A 20,283-nucleotide genomic window follows, 5' to 3' on the forward strand; every position below is an offset into this window, starting at 1 on the left:
GTCTCTTCACTAGAGTTTCTCCATTCCTCTATCCTGGTGTCTCTGGCAGCCAGAACACCCTCCTGCCATGATTGCTCATCCCTCAAGCCTTTACTTCCTTCTCCAAAGCACATAAATGTTGCAAGATCAGTACCAGCTCCAGTGTACTACTAACCTAAACAGAACAATCCTGCCTTCTTTGGGCACCTCCACAGTCAGGAAAACCTGACTTCTCCCCTGCAATGCCAGGCAGGTTCTTACAGTTTGGGGTTATCTTGGTCTGGTTAGAAGATGAGCTCCTTGAGGCACTGGTGAACCTTAGGCTGTTGTCTGTATCAGCCCAAGTACGCCACTGGCACACAGCTCCATGGAATAAACACAAGACCTGTCCAGAAAAATCAGGAACTGTTATGGTGTTAAAATATTTTCAAGCTGCGGGTTTCAAAAGTAAAGGGCTTAAGGAATCGTGGGTCATACTGAAGGAAGAGGAATAAGTCAAGTTTAATGGATTTTTAACATCTATGGAGAAAATATTTTAAATATTAATCTAAATTCATTCAACTTCTCAGAGCTGAGTACAGATTGAATATATACTGCCTGCTCTGACTGGTTCATTGAAGCACTTTGCTGCCTCAAGTTCTTTCTTTTTCCTCCTCAGAAGTGTGTAAATAGCCAGATACCTAGACAAATAAAAACAGATCAATCCTTTACAGTCTTTTGAATAAGTTGAACATATCAGGATTGCACAAGAACTGTCTGGATAGAGATGCTGTCACTTGTATAAAAGTCCTAAAAAGATCTGCCACGTCACTGCTGAAGCCACAAAGAAGACTGTGGTAATTATTGCAGCCTCCTGTTTTAAGCAAATTCTGTAGCACAGTTAAAACCACAAAAGCAATATATCACAGGCAAAGTGAACCCAAAATCTCAGTAGATTTGGAAGCTCTTAATATCAGCTATTGGCCAGTTATCAGAAGACTGAGGAGGTAAATGGGGAAGATAAATAGGTGGGAAATCCACAAGGATACTTAACCAATGGTAGCTAAAGATTCCCAAAATATTCAGAGGCTCCATTTAATTAAATTCATAAATTGGTTATTTGTCTATAACTATCTCTTGAAGTCCAAAGTGCTGAATCTAATTTTATTTACATTGAAATCAGTGAAAGATCACTAATTTTCTATACAAAACATTATTTTGTGTCAACAGAGGCTACTATGAAATATCCTTACTTCAGCATTTGAAAAAATGATGGACACATTGCCACAAATTGTGACAGCAAATATCATTATTAATAATCACTATTTACAACTTTGACTAAGTTTCAGCAGACTTCAGCAAACAACAAGACCAATACAGGACGTCTGAGATTTGCACCAAATGTGGATTAGTTAACTTAAAAGGATCCAAATAAGACCAGCAATCCTTAGAAACAGTGGTTGCTTAGGGTTTTTACAAGGGTCTCTATACCCAGGTCTGTATACCCAGAAGAGTCTGCACAGAAGTTGCCATAAACCACACATGTGATATCTCAAAGCTGCCTGTATAAGAACAAGAACACTGGATGTTTTAATGGACTATGGGAAAATTTAATATAGTGGTATATATCCAGGGTGAGATTCATCTGAGTTTCAGCAGATTTCATCTTATTTCTGTTGGATTGAACAGTTAAAGATGTCAATAAGAAGTCATTCAAAGGTTCCAAATATCTTAAAGACTTCATACCTTCATGTGTAAGCAAATCTTCTGAAGCACAATATTAAAAGGTAAAAGAAAAATGCTAAGAAAGATGGTAGGGAAAAAAAAAAGAAGAAAATGCTATTATTCTGCTGCCATTAAAAAAAAAAAGTATAAATTGAAATATCACTATCTCATGAACATGTTCCTGTACTTTTGGAGTTTTCTAAGAAAGATTTGTGAAAAATAGCCCCAAAATGCAGTCATTAGAAACTTTTGTTTACTTGGCAGAGGAAGACAGTATTACTTAAACAGGGAGGTTTTTCTTTGGTTTGGTTTGGGTTTTTTGTCTGTTTGCTTTTTATTGTTATTATTGATGTTGTTCACCTGCACTTTTTGTTCCTGCAGCTACAGTGTTTGGAAGAGCTACCTGTTGTAAATGGCATTCATGGAAAAAGCATGTGGAATGACAAAGAGCTGAGAATGCCTTACCTGTTTATGTTTCTGAAATATTTTGTATAGAAAAATAAATACTAAGAGTAAAATGTCCACTTGAGCCCTACAAATTTTTGTAAATGTTCTCAAATGCAGTGCTAAGAATTGTTCACACAAGTTGTGCCAGCTGCTTAATGGCTAAAGACTTTACCTTCACATTGAAGCAGCAGTGAAGACAACACATAGAGGAAGAACTTGCAGTCTTTGGAATTTTAACAAAAGCAGCTATTTGATGACTTACCAGGAAGTGGCAATATTTTTTCACATGATATTTTCCCTTAAATGAGTCATCTCAGTTTAACCCAGAGAATTAAAGTTTGATTCCACAAAGCACTTAAACACAAGTGCAGTTTTAAACATATGACTAGTGGTACTGTTTCAAAAATAGCTCCATCTGTCATGCCCCCAAATTTGCAAATGCTGAAAGACCTTGTTGGATCAGCAGCTTCAGTAAAACTGGCAGATTTGTGTCTGGATCACACTTAGTTTTCTTGTTTTCTTTATTTTTCTTTTTTTTTATAGCATAGGTCTTCAAAACAAGAAAACCAGTGGGAAAAATCCGTGATTTAACTGACAATAAACAGAGGGTATAGTCATAAACAGTCAAATATACAGTACTGTGAAACTCTGTCTATTAGTAGATGGTTACACACAGAGGTAGAAAAAGACTCAAGCCTCACCAGGCAAGTAATCCAGTTCTAAACCTATTTTGTTCAAAAACATTCAGCAGCCTTAACTACAGATTGAGATACCAAACATATAATAGTGCAATAAAACCAGAGCAATTGGTCACGATAAAGCTAGAATTTTGCCAAAAGATAGTAAAATACTGCTATGTGAAAGACTTTTTCAGTACAGTAACACTGAATGCAAAGGGAGTCACGAAGCCTTTGGGATACGTATTTTATTTTTCCATTGAATTTGGCTCCTTTCAGAACACAAAGGATGCACAGGGCTGCCTAGCTCTTCCCCACTTTCACAGGGAGAAAGGTTTCTGTTGATTGCTTTCATGTGCAGCATACATGTTGGCCTTTTTGAGAAGAGGTTCGCGTTTTGACGCAAACACTGCAGAGGAAATTGCCTGGGATCCAAAGGAGGCAGGCTTCATATAAACCTGCTCTAGGCAGTGAACTAAGAATCCATTCATGTTAGTGTCAATTAGGGCTTTATAGGGCAAATCCTGACCACAAAAGGGGTCAGTGAGTGGAGAAGCTGCTCCTATGGCTTTCACAGCTGGAATCTACCCCAGACAGCTGATGGGAATCCCGCATGGAAACGTGCCCTTTCCACTTCTGTTGTTTAAGTCTTGCAGCATCTTTTTTTGGTCATGGCTAAAATTGCATCTGCTTTGGTCCCATGGGACCTGAAGGTGTTCACCTTGGAGATTTCTGCCCACTTTTTCTGTTTTCAACCACGGAGGGCAAAATAAACAACAAAAGGGCTTACAGGAACACTGGCTTCTCTTTCTTCTTCCACAAATTTTTATCAAAATCTCTTTAGTCCTCCCTTGAAACCATCAGAAAATGTCCCAAATCAAGTTGTAAATTAAAGACAAGTATTTCAAGAACACTGGAAGGTCTTAAGTTAATAAATCTTGCTAATGGTTGACAGGAACTTCACATATAAACCAGTGGAGGAGGAATTCATTCCACTCCCTTCTCAACAGAGCACATTTGCAATCTGGTGATCTCTCCCCTTGACTTCAGAAAGGGAGGGAAGCCATGAAGAAAGGCTGACCATAAGTTAGATCTGTCTTCCTCTTGGACTTCTTCTGAATACTGATGTTCAGATGCTCACATGGGATTTGGTATTAAAACAAGCATTTCCCAGTGGCTGGGCCAATTCTCTTCTGCTTTCTTGTAAGGGTTCATCATTCTGGCAAAACATAAGCAGAGGTCCTTACAAATAATTGTCTGTACGTAGCAGAGCTGCTGTGCTTTGGCCAGTCTGTGTAGTGAAAAGAGCTTTGATGCAAGCCTGTGCCAAAGGCCACTGCTGCTGATGTGCTCAGCACACCACACCTTTCTGTGCTCTGCTCAGTTAGAGCTTTGGTCTCTTCATCTTCCCATGACCATGAAAAATGGATAGTTTCATAAACTAAACCAAAATCACAATTAAAAAAAAGTAGGCCCCAAACAAGTATGTAGCAAATATATCTCTGTCTGTGTGGTGGGGATGGATAATTGAGAGCCAAGTGAGGATTTTGAATTCCCACCAGATCCTTATACTGCTGTTTCTCTTTCAAGGAGCATGTGAGAGGTGCCAGGCTTCCAATGAAACACTAAATATTTAAAAACAACAGCTCCACTCATCTGGTGGCTGGGTTTGAAGAACAAACATCAGTCCATTGTCTGGTTTCTGCCGTCATCTTGTACACACAAAAAGCCAAAGACTCCAAGTAATTTTGTGGCCTCAGGCATCAACAACAGTGTATATTTGATGTATTGGCCTCATTTCTGTCCACTCAATCTGCTGTTTTAAAGCTGTTTACATGACTGGTTTTTTGTTTTTTATACATTCAGGTCCTTCTATGCCCTGGGATTTTTTTTTTAACCTTTCTCAAATTTTCCTGCTTCATGTTTAGGATGCTGTTATTGAGGAAGAGGTGACCAAAGTGCTCTTTTACTAAAAGCATGATTATTGCAGAAACTTGGTATTCCAGTCTGATGAACTTCTTGACTGTTGCTACACTTTCTAATTAAATTATCAAATTTTGAAGAAAAAGTCTTGAAAGTGGGGGGAAAGGAAACATAATTATCCATGCAGTGGAGACAAAGAATACGTACTGAATGCAGTTTCTAAAGCTTTCTGCCAGACTTCTGCTATGAAAATTATTGTCCAGAAGGGAGGCTGTAAACCTGTTTTTGAAGAGCAGCATGTTTCAAAAAGGACTATTGTACATCAGATAATTGTTTTAACCTTTCTCATATGATTTATAAGGTCTTCCAACACTTGTGGTGCAACATTTGTTTGCGACTTTTATTACTCTCAGAGCAGTCATTGATTCAAAGGACAGACCTAGTCTTTGGTCTCTGCAAAGCCGTATTTTTCAGAGGATTAAATGACCACTTTTTCCTCTCCATTCCTCAGAGCTTCTCTTCCCTGGGGCTTCATTTTGCATCCCAGGATCAACACAACCAATTAGTCAACTCTTTACAGAAGCAAGAGTAATATACAGTCTAAGGGAGCAGTATGTATAATGTAGTAATTTATTAAAGGAAAAAGCTTGTGATGAATGTACAGGAAATATTTCAATGTTGCTCCTCAAAGAAAAGAATGACAGGTATACACTTCTCAGCAATGATGATAAAAAAGCTGTAATTTTCCAAGCAAATTGTTGAGAGTGATTTACCATTTTATTTTCAAGCTGTGTTTCATAATAGCGGAACTTCTCCAGTACCAACAGCACTTGCTGTCAGGGCAAGGGCCACAGAGGTGTGTGCTTTCTCCTCAGATTGCACACACAACACGTGAGGAAGGCTGGCCACATAAACGGTATAAACCACAAAATCTAAAAAGCTTTGGAAGAACTAGTTGAGCAAGTCTGTTAAGAAATATTGCTAGGGCTGAACTGGGGAGTGAAACCTATAGCTGTACACGGCCCCGGGAAGCAAATGGAAATCCCGTGGGGCAGAGCGGGGAGCTGAACTGAGATGCCCCTGAGGCTGTAGCTCACCCAGGTGGTGAATGAAGCCCCAGTGTTTTCACCCAACAGGTTTGATCAGACCTACTCCGAATATGCCTGTTATTTCAGGATCCCCATGTGCCACAGGAAAGGGAGCTAAGTTAGCACCTGAACCCAGAAGAGCCCTTGGTCGAAAAATAGTCACTGCTCTGTAGAGCCAAGCCTGGACCCAGGGCCTGGGCAGATGTGTGACAAGACAGCTGTGGCAGTAGTTCAAAAATTGTGTTTTATGATATTATTGCTTTTCCTCCTACCCCTGCTCTGTTTCTTCGAGCAGACCCTCTGCCACAGATCCTCCCTCTGCAAGGGAGTACAGGTAATTATTTTTGGAAGCTCCTCAGGTGCTCCAATGTACAGTCAGGGGTGAGGCTATTAGCAGCTGCAGGATGGTTGTTTGGACTTTGAACCCAAAGGTATCCTTAAATCCCCTTAATCTGAAAACATTTAGGCACATTCTTCACAATGAATTGAACAGAATTACTCTCATGCCTAATCCTAAAGCATTTCAGGATCAATCTTCTTCTTGCAGGAACTGGGCTGTGACAGAGCAAGGCTTTGAACCTCTTTCTTTTGAAACTGTGTTGGGCTGGCTTAACCACAAGACCACAGGTATTTTGAGAGGCTGCTCATTAATGTTTGCAGCATATTTGAAGATCTGAAGATTTGAGAATTCTATAGAAGATACTACAATAACAGTTGGCTTTCTAGCTTTCTAGAGAAACTGTTGCTTAAGTTACTGGGGATTTTCATTCCTGATTAGGTGGATTTTCTACAAAAAACAGTTGTGATACTGCTGCCAATTCTACTTAAAAGCTTTAAATATATGACAACTAGAGAAAAAGAAATTTTAAAAATCAAATATTCTTCTCAGATTTTAGGTATTACTCTTAAAGCTAAGCAGATAGTCAAATGAATTGTTTGAATTCCTATTACTCTTTTTGTCTTAAAAAACCCTAACTTCTGTTTGCAAATAAAGCTCTAGCAGGTAGAGTTAATGTGCCTTTCTTACATTTCAGAGTCTGCAGATAAATTGAGGCTATTAAGAAAAATGGGTGAATTAAAATACTTGTATATCTAATATGCTCTAAAAAGGAGGAGCAAGAAGACTGCAAAAGTGAGCAAAACGTTTCTTGTCAAGGTCAGATAGCTTTTTAAAAGAAATGTTTCTAGCTCATGGTTCTACTGTTGCATGTGCACATTCAGCCAGCCAGGCTTTAAATCCCTTTGGCTGTTGTTTTCTGATGTCTGAAGATTTAAGTAAGAGGGGGAGGAAGTGTTAGTGTGATTTAGGCAGAACATAGTCTTCTTGAATAAGGGTCTTCAAATACAATATACAAAGGACTATCAGCATGCTTCGTGTAGGAGTAACTCTTGTTTTCCTTCTGTAAATTCCTATCTCCTAAAACCTTATTTTGAGCAAGTTTCCAGGCAAATATGGCACAGGCTGTGCAGACAGTACCACTGATATATGAGAGATGGCCTTCTCTGCCTGGGCCCACAGGTACCCCCTTAGCAGGAGGAGGTTTCCACCACCTGTGTGTGGCTTCAGGGGTGGTGGAGACATCCCATCTGCTCCAGCACCCCTCTTCCTCCTGCACCACCTGCCCATTCCACCCTTGTTCCCCACACTTCCTCAGCTCTGAGCAGTGTGGTGCCTGAAGGGAGCCAAATGGTACCTCAGCCCCCTCCTCTGGTCCAGAGCCAGGAACTCAGCCATTCCATGTCTGCTTCACCTGCACTGCGCCACACCTCGCTCCCTCCACCCCTCCAGGCACCAGGCAGGATTGGGTCCCACTCTGCCTCTGCGTGCCTGTGATTAATGACTGCTGGACAAACATCCACAGCTGGTGGGGCAGACACTGCTTCTGGTAAGTTGGCAAAGTGGTTTTCCTGCTGTAGCAGCATAAATGTCTCCTTGCTAGTGCTAAATTTCCAGAAGTTGTTTGTTTTCCATTTGGGAACATCAATCTTCTGCAGCTGATCAAACTCACTGACGAAGTATGTTCAAATCAAATCCTTCCTCTTCTGTGCCTTTTGGGCAGGGAAATGAAGACCAGATAAAATAATTTTTTTTATTTTTCTATACAAAAATGCTGTCATTGGACTTTAAGTTTCACTTTATATGTTGATACTGGTGAGTTTTGTAATTTTACACAAATCTCTTTTGCGCTTTGTTTACCTGAGAGTTAGGTAGTTTCATAGCCAGGTAAAGGGACCTGAGGTAGACCAAAATAAATGTATAACCTAATTTCTATTAATTATGAAATACATGTTTAATACATTTATATTTTGCAAAGCAGGTTTGTGATCCTCTTCTTAAACATGCTACCTTAGCACAAGGTGCATTGGAGGAAATGATTTCTATCCAGGGATTTGAGATCCACTTAATAAAACCACCTAGGGGATTAAAAATGCCAACATATGGCAATTCAAGTCCCATATCTTCATTCTTGAAGGAAAAAAATATACTCAACAGAGTTTATAGGATTTTGCTCTGAGGAAAAATTTCAGGAGAAGACCTTTCTCCTTATGGCCTGTGTCAGTTTCGTGCAGAGTCATCAGTGTACGTATACATACACATATGTTTATATGTAGACATGTATATACAACTATAGCAGCAGGCAGTGGCAGCTTTCACCCAACCAGGAGCTTTGTGTAGGTTGTTTTAAAGCTGAATGGAAGGTAACAAGCACAATCCAAATACAGGATTCAAACTCCGACCCTTAGGAAATAAGTAGTGCAGGAACCCTACTATGGGGGAAAAAAAATCTACAATAAATCTGATAGAGAGATTACAAATACAGCCATATATATAGGTCTTCCTAACCTACTTTGGTTACTGATAAACCAACCATAACCTTGTATTCAAAATATCACTAGGCAGGCCTATTTCTCTCATCAGGCTACACCAAGATCTCCCACACTGTCACGTATAGAAGAGACCCATCACTAATAGTACTGCTATCAAAGTGAGAAATAGGATGTTGATTCTTGTGCAACAACAGTTTCCCATAGTGTGAGTTTTTTTTAATTACATGCTTATAGAACCAAACCCAGTTCTGCACTTGACTCACTCTGACTCAGTTAAGTTACCTGTTGCAATTTCCGAAAGAACTTTAATACTCACTGACCTTACCGGGAAGTTCTCCGTTCCAGGTATGTAGGGTAAGATTTTCTTGCTGTTGAGCAAAGAAGTCCTACTGACTTCTGTGGCCTCTGTGTGTGATTAAGGTAATGCCTGAAAATGTAAATACTAATTTTTTTTTGTTTTGTTTTGGTGGGGGTTTTTTTTGGTTTTTGTTTTTTTTTTTTTTTGTAGTGGCAGTAGTTGAGGTGGTCTCTGAAGCACTATGACTAACAAAAGGTCAGGGATGGTCACCTAATTGCTCATCTGTGGATTATCAATAGAGGCAAAGAGTGGATTTTCTACCCATATACAGGCTTTTGTTCTGGATACTTTAAATTTGTCAATTTTCACACCTTTCAGCTATGAATATTAAATAAATAAATCTTGAGACTTTCATGAATAATGTAATTAAAATGTAATGTAATGTAAAACTTTCTTAGACAATGCTAATAAACATCCCTTCCACTCAAAAATACAAACTGCAATATGCTGACGCCCCTAAAAATTTTTTCAAGTTAATTGAAAATTAGCTTCTTGTGGCCCTGAACAAAACCCACACTTTTTTAACTTGGTATGTGACTTTTGGCTAAACAGTTGTTTATTCATCCCTCTAGAGATGAGTAGCAGCAGTTACCTCTTTTAGAGAAAGGGGCTGCTGCTGTCTGTGCAAATCTGCACAACACCAAGGGGCTTGAGGCATAGCTCTGGTGAGTGGCAGCAAGTCTGGCAACAGACTGAGATACAGCAGCCAGGGGACAAAAGCAGCAATGTAATGTGAAGAGATAGCCTGGTCCAAACTCACTTAACTCTCAACTGTTCATGGAATTTTGGTGTGTTTTCTCTGTACCAGCAGGTTCTTGTGCTAGATCATCTATTGCCTCTCACCCTCATGCTAGTTAAAAACTTGGATGCCATCCTTGTTGTCGATTTGGTTACTTTGTCAAGCATGTGACTATCTATATGTCACAAAAAAATCAGGTCCAGGCAGGTAACCTGGTAGCTCACAGATTTGGTACGGAAAACTATGGCCTTAGAGGCAGGGTCAACAAGATGGTGCTTAGATAAAATGATAAATGCACTGTTAGGCCAGAGTACAGCCAATATAGATGATGAAATGATGCTAAGCTTTTCCAATTATCCAAATACACTTTTTTTTTTTTCTTGAAAGGGTAATTTATTCCCATAGACTTTCTGTTACAGAGAGTCATCTGCCCTCCTTTTGCTGATCAGCTGTCAGGACAGAAGCCTGAAGGTGACAAACACTGTGTAGCTTCTTCTGCCATCTTGACAGGGGTGTGGCTGTGGGTTTAGACAAAAGATTCTTTTGTCTCTCCTCTGGGGTGATGGGAGGGTGCATATTGCTGTGTTTTAGACTGTGAAACCAAGATCATGGTCCATACTGAGCTCTGTGTTGTTAGGCAAACTAGCCTGAGAGCCCTTTGAAAACCTGGCCTGCAAGAGGAAGCAAAAAGGACAAACAAAACAGGGAATCAGCAAACAATTGGTCCAAATTGTCTTCTCAAATCAGATCACTTTTACCACTGGAAAATGGTAACAAAAGAAAAACCGTGCACTTCTGGAGAGCTGGTAGCTGGGTCCTTGGCAGAGCAATGAACTCCATGCAAGGCTGCAAGCAGAGAAAAGGAATGGATACCTTTCCTAATAGCTGATACTGGCTAAAATCTCATAAACTAACCTACAGAGCATCTGAAGACATGCAAAGGACTTACGCCATTTTTTAATCTGGCATTGCTAGAAATCAGACAGAGTTCGGGTTTTTAAAAATTATTATTATTTCTTTTGGCAATGAGTATTTTTTTAACAAAAATATTTTATAAACAGAACTTCTAATTGCATCATGCCAGTTGACTACTAGTTAATCTCATCTCAAATAAAGATCAGATTAAGGTGATGCAATCATGAGAAAGATCAACTCAAAAGCAGCTGCAATCTGGGCTTGAAAAGAGTAGCACAGGCTAGGATCCTTTTGAGAAACAGGAGACACACTACCTTTCCCTGTCAGCCCCATTTCATTTGTCCAGAGCAGGCTGTAAAGCAGTTTATGTTGGGGGGCATCATGTAATAAAAGAACAGAGAGGCACTGCAATGTTGTCCTGCTTAAAATATAAATGAATAGATTTGTCACTTTGAAAATTACAAAAAATACTAACCATGGGAACCCAGAAGGCAGAGAATATTTCTCTGCCTGTTTTGAAAGGTTTTACCCCCCTGGACAGTACTGGTTTTGACCTTTGTCCATGGGAAAATTTGCCTAGCCTCTGGGAAGAATTTGCATCTACAATGGTGTGAATTAGGTGATAGAATACTATGTGAGATTATCACAGGGTGAAAAATTTAGAGTTTTTAGGTCTATTTGCATAGTAAATAGATAGAAGTAGAAAACCTCAAAATGGAGGATAAGTTGTAGTTAAAAGCTTCTTTCTCCTTCTTCACTAACTCCATACTTTGCAGCAATAGTGGTTTGGGATGATTGGATACAGAATTCCGCAGTTCCTGTCTACGGGATTTAGGAACTTGTTGGGCATCGGTTAAAAAGTGAAAATATCTTGCATTTTAAGCTTTCATTGGGTAATTTACCTTTAAAAAGGCTGTGAGATCTTGATAAGTTGTCTTCTTGCTGCATTCTGTGCTCTGTGCTATGTCTAAGCCATGCCAGTGGCTTGTACTCCTTAGATAAGAATTAATAAACACCTATCTGGAAACTGAGAAGCATGAAGTCCCATTCGCCTCCTTTTTTCTCCTGGCAAAAATCTGAACATCTCCCCCATCAGGGAAGACAACAATTAATGACGTGGACAGTGTTAACTGACTACTAATAATGGATTTGTTGGATTGGCAGTCTGCTAGCAAGTGACTACCTCTGCATGCCTGACCCACAAAGTATAGTGCTCATCTGACCCAAAGCAGGCAGAGACACTGGCCCAAGACGTGTGACAGAGAAGGATGACAGCAGATGAGTGTTCCAAACACCAACGGCCAGAGACATTTGCTATCCTGCCGGCAACCGAGGGAAGCATCTGTGTTGTTAAAACAGAAGCACTGTTACATTACCCCATGTGAAACCATTAGCAGGGCACATAGCAAGGCCCATCTGTTTACTCGGGCCTCTGCGAAGGGGGAGAGCTGCTGTTTTGTTGTTTTCTCAGCATGAATGGCACATGCTTCAATGGGGAATCAGGGAACTTTTGGTTGTTGCACCAATATTAAAGCTGTGAGGAACTGCATTTTAATCTTCCAAATAGGCAGAGAGGTTAACTGATAACCTTCGTATTTCACAAACTAGAAAGCAAATAAATAAATCAGCTAGAATGAGTTTGCCATGTAATAAAGAACTAAAAATGTACCTTCAGCCACTATGTAACAAAAAAAGAAAGAAGAAATTATACTTTTTAGGTATACATGCACACCCCGTTTTTTTTAAACTAGTGGCTCCCCAAACTAGAACTAGAACTAAAACTCTTCCTGACTCCAACAGGGGTCTGCATCAGCGCATGCCAGAAGGCAGCTGTTTGTGCTGCAGTGGGAAAACTGGGCACTGCACAGCTGGGCGCTGCACAGCCACGCATGGACCTGATAACCCCTGTCCCAGAGAGCTTACATTTCAGCTGCATGACTGGGGATAACAGATGGGTAGAGATGGGAGACGATTAAAACAGTGGGATACTGGACAGTCTCAAATCCCAGCTGCTTACCCACTCTAACATTGCCAAGTTAAAATTTCACAGTCTTATTTTCACAGCAGAGTTTATTCTGCTCTTTCTCTTTGAGGAAGAGGAGCAGTGGGACCTCTGTGCATGCCACAAAAGGGCTTCAGGCTGGAATTTGCTGCTGAACCAGACAGTATTGTGATAGACACAATAAAACCTCTGCTTTCTTCGTGTTTCTTTGCTGCATGGAAAAGTGTTTGCAAGGCTGAGGTGCTCAGTGATAGGGAATGGCAGAGGCCGGTGTGCTGGGCACACAGTTCTGGAGGTCAGCCTTTAACCTCTGAGAAGAGGCTGACACTCAGTTGGGCTTACACGGGCTTCGGGAAGCAGCCAGGACACAAGTGACACATTTCTCTTGAGGAAAGGGAGTCTGAGGTGCAGCTGATGGCTTAATGCAACTCCCAAGAGAAGGCAGCAAAACAAAAGTAAACTCCTCTGGTGAAACGGCCTCCACACCCAAGGACGCTTTCAAGTGAGGGATTCAGCAATAAAAACCCCAAATGCCAATACGGGGACAAGCGTGGTTCAGGGCACTCTGCAGCTGCTGCTAAAATTGCCCCAAGGCTGTGACTCACACTGAGCCACCACCGAAGCGGGGTGCAGCGCCTGGCCGCTCCACCCCACGGGCCGCCCGCCGCTGCCGCGGAAGGATGGCGGGCGACTCCCGAATCGCCGTCTCTCCGGACCTGTCGGAGCGCGAACCCTAGGAACCTTCTTCTCGGCATTTTCCCAAGCACGAGGCCGGCCCGGGCTGGGCGGGACACGGCACCTGGGGGCGGAGCGGCAGCGGGGCGGGCCCGGCCGTGGCCGGCGGGAGGAGCCGGGTCGGGGAGGGGGCGGCCCGGAGCGGCGCTGCCGGGATGGGAGCGTGAGAGGGGGCGAGTCCGCGGCCGGAGGAGCTGCGGTCTGTCGCGGGGGCTGGTGCCGGCGGGCTTGGACTCGCCATGGAGCCGGTGACCAGGTGGAGCCCGAAGCAAGTGGTGGATTGGACTAAGGGTAAGAGGGAGCCGGGGGAACTTTCCGGCGGCGCACTGCGGGTGCCCCGCTGCCGCCGCGGCTCCTCTGCCCGGCGGGGCGGCTGCGTGGGCGGCGGGGGAGCGCGGCCTTTGCCAGCGCCAGCCCCGGCCGAGCCCCGGGGCTCCCCGGCGTGGTGCTCCGGAGCTGGCGGCTTCCCGCGCCCTCCTGCCGGCGCTCCGTGCCTGCTTGTGCGTGCGGCATTTTTGATTTGGTTTTGTTCTGCTTTTTTTTTTTTTTTGCTTTTTTTTTTTTTTTTTTGCTTTGTCATGGGGAAAGGGAAAGTTTTGTAGCGAGACTGGCTGACTCGAGGTACGTGTATATATATATATATATACACACTGCGGTCTCTACCCATGGCTCGGTCCCCTTCTCGCTGTGTTCGTCCTGGCCAGCCTGCTTGCATGTAGAGGGGGGTTACCATGCTCTTTCAGGCAGGTAGGATCGTGAAACCACGGAGTCGTTTAGGTCGGAAAAGTCCTATGAAAGTTAACTTTCAGCTTCTCAAGCGAAATCCATTCACGGTTCGGAAAAACTTCAGGTTTGTAAGTTAAGCAAGAAGTTTTTAAACTAGCTCAAGTAAGCAAGAAGTCTTAATCCTGTTTAGCGGTGATGGGACTGAAGCGCTGTGCTCCCTCTCGGAGATGTGAATAGCGGCCCCTTCGTCCGCCAGTCTGTCCATCCATCCATCCCTCCCACCTCTCATCTCCCAGGTGTGTGCTTGTGTCTCTCCCTCTCCCGCTTACTAAAACATCCTCCCCTGCTTCGAGGTTTGTTCGCAGTGCTAACATAGCAGCGAAAGCCTCGGCGGGACCGCTGTGCGAAGCCCGCCTGCTCCTGCGCCCGGCCCCGGGGGTCTCTGGGGGGCGGGATGGGCTGCGGGCGCCCCGCTCCTGCCGCCGGCGTTTCGGCAGCGCTGGGTGTTACCGGGGCTTTTTCTGAGGGCAGGTTCAACCCCGCCTTATCATGCTCCGCTTGGACCCTGCGAGTGCTTTCCGAATGCCGACCGGGGCGTTGATGTCGCAGTTCCCGCTCTTCAGGGAATGAATCAAAAGGGAAGTAGAGCTATGAGTTAGGTGAGGGATTTATGACTTCTGGAGCGTACGTCTCTTTTTTTTTTTTTTCTCTTGTAGCATTACGTTTTAGTGTGATCCTCTTTGGTTACATAAAGTGCTTTCACAGGCTTAGCTGGAGTTTAAGTTGATGAGAAGTTAGGAATGTTCTGAGAGGTGAAAGTTTGCCCGGATTAGAAGCGGCGTTCGCTCCCAGCAGCCATTACCGCCGTGTCTCAGGACCATGATGCTCACTGGACTGCGTGCCTGCGGTCAGCACTTGGCAAGAGCGCGGCTCAAAACTGAGGCAAATTTGGAAAGCAGACTCGTGTTTTCAGACAGCGAGAGATGGATACTCCCAGCCCTCCTGAGCGTGAGCATGTGTGTGAAGGGGCCGGTGCCAGTGAGGGACTGTCCAAGCAGCCTTTGTGAGGAGAGGATTCCACACAAACGTGCTGTGCAGTTATGCGTTAACATATAAATAACTTCCACAGAAAGATCTCTCCTTTTTTATGCTTGGTATTGGTTTAAACAGGAGTGCATTGTTCCAATGAAATAAGCCTTTTGCTTTGGCATGTGGAATACTTGTATAAAACTTTTCCCTCATTGTGTTTTTTTCTGTTGGGTGCTGAAAGTTTGTTACCTTGCCAGATTAAAGAGTAAACCTGCTAATCACTTTAAAAGCCTTTATTATTCTTAAGCATGCTTGGCTTCCTTTCTTGCCTAATTTATTTTACTTGCAGGTTCCTTGAACAGGCAACTCTTCAGCTGGACCCTCAATTAGTGTTATGCAGAATAATTTAAGGGCTGGCTGTAGTTGGGAGATGGATCTTCTGACTAATGCAAACACGTGTACTTTGAAATGTAAAGGAATAAATTAAAGACTGCTGGTGACTTTTGTTTGTGCTGTTGTTTTTCAGTTTCTAGGTAAGCGTTCAACTTCTTTAGTACACAGAGTCATTTTATGCCACTCCCTGCCTGACAAGACCATAATAAAGAAATGACATGTGGAAAATTTTTCTTTATGGTTATACTTTCATCTCTGCACATGAAAATAGACACTTTAATAGCTAGCTAACAGCCTTATTAGCACCATGTTTCATAGTTTATTTTCAGTCTGAAATAGTTATTTACTGTGTAGTTCGCAACCACGGGGTTTCATGTTTGACCAAGATCAATTTATTTTACCTTATGATTACATTTAATTATCAAGATTAGTTTTATGAAACAAGTGATTGGAGGGGAGCTTATGCTATTTGTTTTCTTACACGTGCCTTCTGTGAGAAGTGATGCCACGATCTTTACTGAACTGGTTGAACTCTTAGGAAAATTATTAGGCTGGTGATATCTGCTGCCAGTAGTTAGTGCTGTGGTGCCATGGAGATGTATTTTAGGAGCATGACGTAAAAAACTGCTGGGAGATGCCAGCTCTCAGTGGGGAGATTGGTTTTGCAGATGATGATTCTTACTTATCATACAACAATAAAAATGTCTTGGCAAAATGTAGAGGATGGTGGCCATAAGAGGTCTGATTCAGTCCATTTTAATGTTCAATGTGAAACAGAATATTTGTCCAGGAACATTTCCTTTTCTCTCGCCCCCTTCCAAATTTTTTACAATCAAACTTTGATAAATTAAAGTTTTTAAAATAACTTTTCCAGATCAAAAGGAATCGTGGAAACATCCCCTTTTCCATGAAACCCTTAAAAGCAAAATCCCAAAGTGGGCAGTATGACCACTGCTGGACAGCTTATTTACTCTTGGTCAACTTACTTTTTTTTTTTTTTTTGAGTTGCTTTTAAGTAACTTTTTTTAACAAGGTAACTCTAGTTCTGAAGAGTTTTGCTCTGTGATTGAGTTGTTCTGTCCTTGGTAAATGCTGTAAAAAGCATTTATCTAGAATTTAGAATAGAACCTATCAAGAAGTAGTAAGCTGAACATAAATATTTTTAGATATTTGTAGTCAGGTTTTAAATAAAAAGTGCTCTGTTCATTGTTACCAACAGCAGCTGATACAAAACACAGTTGCTTGTCTTCTCTTGCTAATTCAGACTAGAATGCTGCTATTTTTTGTGAACAAGTGTGTTTTTTCTGGCACAGGGCACTGTACTGTCAATAGTTGGCTATGCAGCTAATAAGAGCTGGTCTAGTTAAACTGAAGCTGCAGAGGAAGACTTGTGCCTTTATTGCTAGCAATTTTCTGTGTACATAAAGCATTTCTCAAGCTTTGACCAAGGATAGGATGACTTTTTAGCTACAGCATCACTGTTTGAAAACAATCTGTATTTTTTTTTTTTTTAATAAGCACCACCCCTATTTCTGTCTGGAAGAAGTGATGGTGTAGTTTTAGGTTTCTCTTACAGCGCAATGAATTTGGGTAGTATTTGGGGGCCATATTCAATCACGAAAAGGTATGTATTTGCCTAGGATGCTGTGTTGGTTTACTTGTGGCTGGGCTGGCGTGGAGTTTATGCTCTTTGAACAATATTGTCTGCACTGTTTCCTAACTAGGCTGAGAAGATGTGTTTGGGGTTTGTTTTTCTGGGTTGTTTTGAGTTGATCCTTGTTTGGTACAGCCTAACATCTGGATAGTGTTGTAGTTGACCTGTGATCTTGCTTTTGTGCAGTGTAAGATGCTCAGGGGCTCAAAGTCCTCACCTGTATATTACAGCGCTCTCTTGTGTGCTTGAATTTCTCCAGAGTTCCTCAGGAGGTATTCCTAGAGTTATTCAGGTTGTTGCAGGGCAGGTGAGTGGCCATGGAAGTTGTAGCACATCTGCAATACACTATATAAAACTGACTTTATTTTACTGGCATAACAACAATTTGAAGGAGACAGAGTGATTTGATGTTATGGTGAAACTTTTTCTGGTCTCAGAAGCCCCTGGTTGCTGGAAACCCCTCAGCTAAGGTCATTCCTCAAAAGATGTGAGGAAGAAGAAAGCAGCGTTTGGCATAGAGCTCCTGTGTGAGAAATGTCACTGTCGTCTTGGAGAACATCTGTGTGCCTCCTCTTTGTTTGCCTGACAGCCTGATCTGTCTCTTCCCCCTTTCCCCAGGCTTCACATACTTATGTGAGTTGTGACTTTGAACCAAATTTTACACGGTAAAGGACAGTTTGCCATGCTTGTGGTTAGTTAGCAGCCTCTGTTTGAGGCTCCATTGCAGTCTGGCCTTTGTCGCTGGAGCTGTAGACTCAGCTGGGGATCACGCATCTGCTTTGGGCTCATTATTGCACTCTAGGTTCAGTTATTCCCTTTCTCAGTAGTTCATGGACATTACTTATTCTTCCATCTGTTATGTCATGAAGTACTCAGATTTCCATTCCTGGTAAAGCTGTTGGGCAACTACATTTATAGATATGTCTGGGAGAAGAGGGAGAAATATGCTAATTTATTAATAGTTAGCAATTAATTGTGAGGGCCTGGTGTTCTTTTTTTAGAGCTATCTTGCTTACCCAGGGAGATTTCAACAAGGTCAGTCTTGTTAATTGTGTGTGCTGGGAGCTGCAAACCAGAGCTGGGTTTTAGAAACAAATATGGGTGATGCTTAGCACTGGAGTTATTTTTTAGCTTTCCATGTTAGACACTCTCAAGTGAATGCTGTTGTGTTCAAATTGTTTGGGAAAATCTAATACTAAGAAACCCCTGGTTATTTTGTAAGACAAGAAGAATATTTTACTTTTAGTGAGGAATAGCAGGGAGAGCTGCCCATAACTGGGATACAGAAGAATCCCTTTCCTCTTTCCTAATGTTTACTTGGTTACCTAAAAAATACTCTGTAATAGTATTTGTTAAATAGATCAGAAAATGGTATTGAAACTTCTCTTTGCAGAGCTGAGCTTGCCCATAATGTTTTACTAGCAAAAGGTAGAATATACTAAATACGTCTATTTATATTTATTTGTGGGCTGCAGAGAAGTAAAAACTTGCACAACAAGTTTGTACTGCTGCAGTCTTAAAATTATTCATGCATTGTTGCTAAGATGAGTGAATGCATATGGAAAAATAAATCAAAGGTGGCCTCTGTGTTCATGTGTTTAGATCAAGTTTTCATGGTTGTTTGCTGTGTTGCACTTTCTTGAGCTGCTTTTGGGTTGTGATTTTTTTTCCCCTTGATCTTTTCATATTCACAGTCAGCTCTGTTTATTTGCCATTAAGTTGCTGTTCAAACTACTATAACCAAACATCAGAAAGTCTAAAAGTTGAATGCTGTCAGCATAATGTCTGGAAAAGCAGCATTTTAATAGCTAAAATCACAGCAGGCATTAGTGGGAAGTTGATTGCAACTTTATAGAATGTAGTGAAACTGCCTAGTTAAAGGTGCAGAGATTGGCCAGTGTGTAGGCTGCTTTTCTCCTTTGAAACTTTTCCTTGAGGGACAGAAAATAATTTGTATCTGTTGTTGGAGACTTCCGAAGGAAAAGCCTCATTTTTGATGAAATATTGTGTGGGCTCCAGATTCTCAGAACTCTTGTTATGTGTTCTTTCCTTGCACTTCTTGCCTGGAACCCTGTGTTTTCAGCATGCAAATCTTCTTGAACGGGAGTCATGCCTCTCCCTGTTTTTACACTCTTTAGCACATTGCAAGAGCTACAGGAAGACAAAGTACAGGGCACTGGATAAAAATGTATGCTGAAATTTGCCATGATGATTTGTTTTCTTTAGTAAACGACCCCAACAAAAAGCTGCTACTCAACACGTGTTGCAGGATGAATTGCAGTTATGAGTGATGTGTGCATACAGCCTGTTAGCAAGCACTCAAAAGTATGTGGGGGGTTTTGGGTGGTGTGTGTTTGTTCCTTTTTGTCTCTTAAATCAAAATTTCTGCATTGCCTGGTTTAAGTCCTGGAGCTCCTTCCAGGCATGTCTAACAGATGATGACTAGTCACAGAGAACTGCAGAAGAGGTGGCAAGACTGCTCAGTTTTTGGCTTGCTGTATCATCTTAGGACAAGATTTTCACTGATGCTTCACACAGAAGGCATATTAATGAATAAGTTTAAACAGTGCCTCTGTGAATTAAGTGAAAAATGTTGATTTCAGTTGTATATTTTCCATAGAAGTGATGATATTGGTCTGAATTTGTACCTTGTCTTTTCCTGGTAGTATCACACAGTCAAGTCTTGCCTTTGTAGAAGAATGATGTATCTGCAGTGTTTCTCCTTGCTCTGTCCTCCCCACCCACCAAATATCTAAGTCCTGTCAGAAGAAGGAGGTAGTGAGGTACTGACCAATGGCAAGGCACATTTGAGGAGAGAAAAGGAAGGGTGGACAGGTGTTAATTGAACTGGGGTCTCTATAGCAACCTCTCACAAGTTTATGGTAGCTCTTCAGGTCCCAGCTGCTTGTGGTCGTGGGATAGCTCAAGATTTTAGTGTGTTTGTTCACAGGGCTGCAGTAAGAGACAGGAGATTCAAATAAAAATGCTGTTTGACTGTGAGTCTGTGACTGATGTTAGACATGGTATTGAGTCCTTGTGCCATTCGGGTTCTCATTACCAGCGTGAGATAACTTCGGAGTCTGAG

The 20,283-nt window shown here is 41.9% G+C and overlaps 1 protein-coding gene across 1 annotated transcript in view; it reads left to right on the forward strand.

The window, feature by feature from the left end:
• Positions 1-13,553: 13,553 nt before the first annotated feature.
• The window catches only part of CNKSR3 (CNKSR family member 3), a 51,976-nt gene continuing 45,246 nt past the window's right edge, over positions 13,554-20,283 (forward strand). The window contains exon 1 of the mRNA XM_082302653.1: positions 13,554-13,687. Within this exon, the coding sequence (XP_082158779.1) occupies positions 13,636-13,687 (52 nt within the window). The 5' untranslated portion in view covers positions 13,554-13,635. The remainder of the gene's footprint in view (positions 13,688-20,283) is intronic.

Source organism: Coloeus monedula (genome assembly GCF_965178545.1).
Source record: "Coloeus monedula genome assembly, chromosome: 2".
NCBI lineage: Eukaryota > Metazoa > Chordata > Aves > Passeriformes > Corvidae > Coloeus > Coloeus monedula.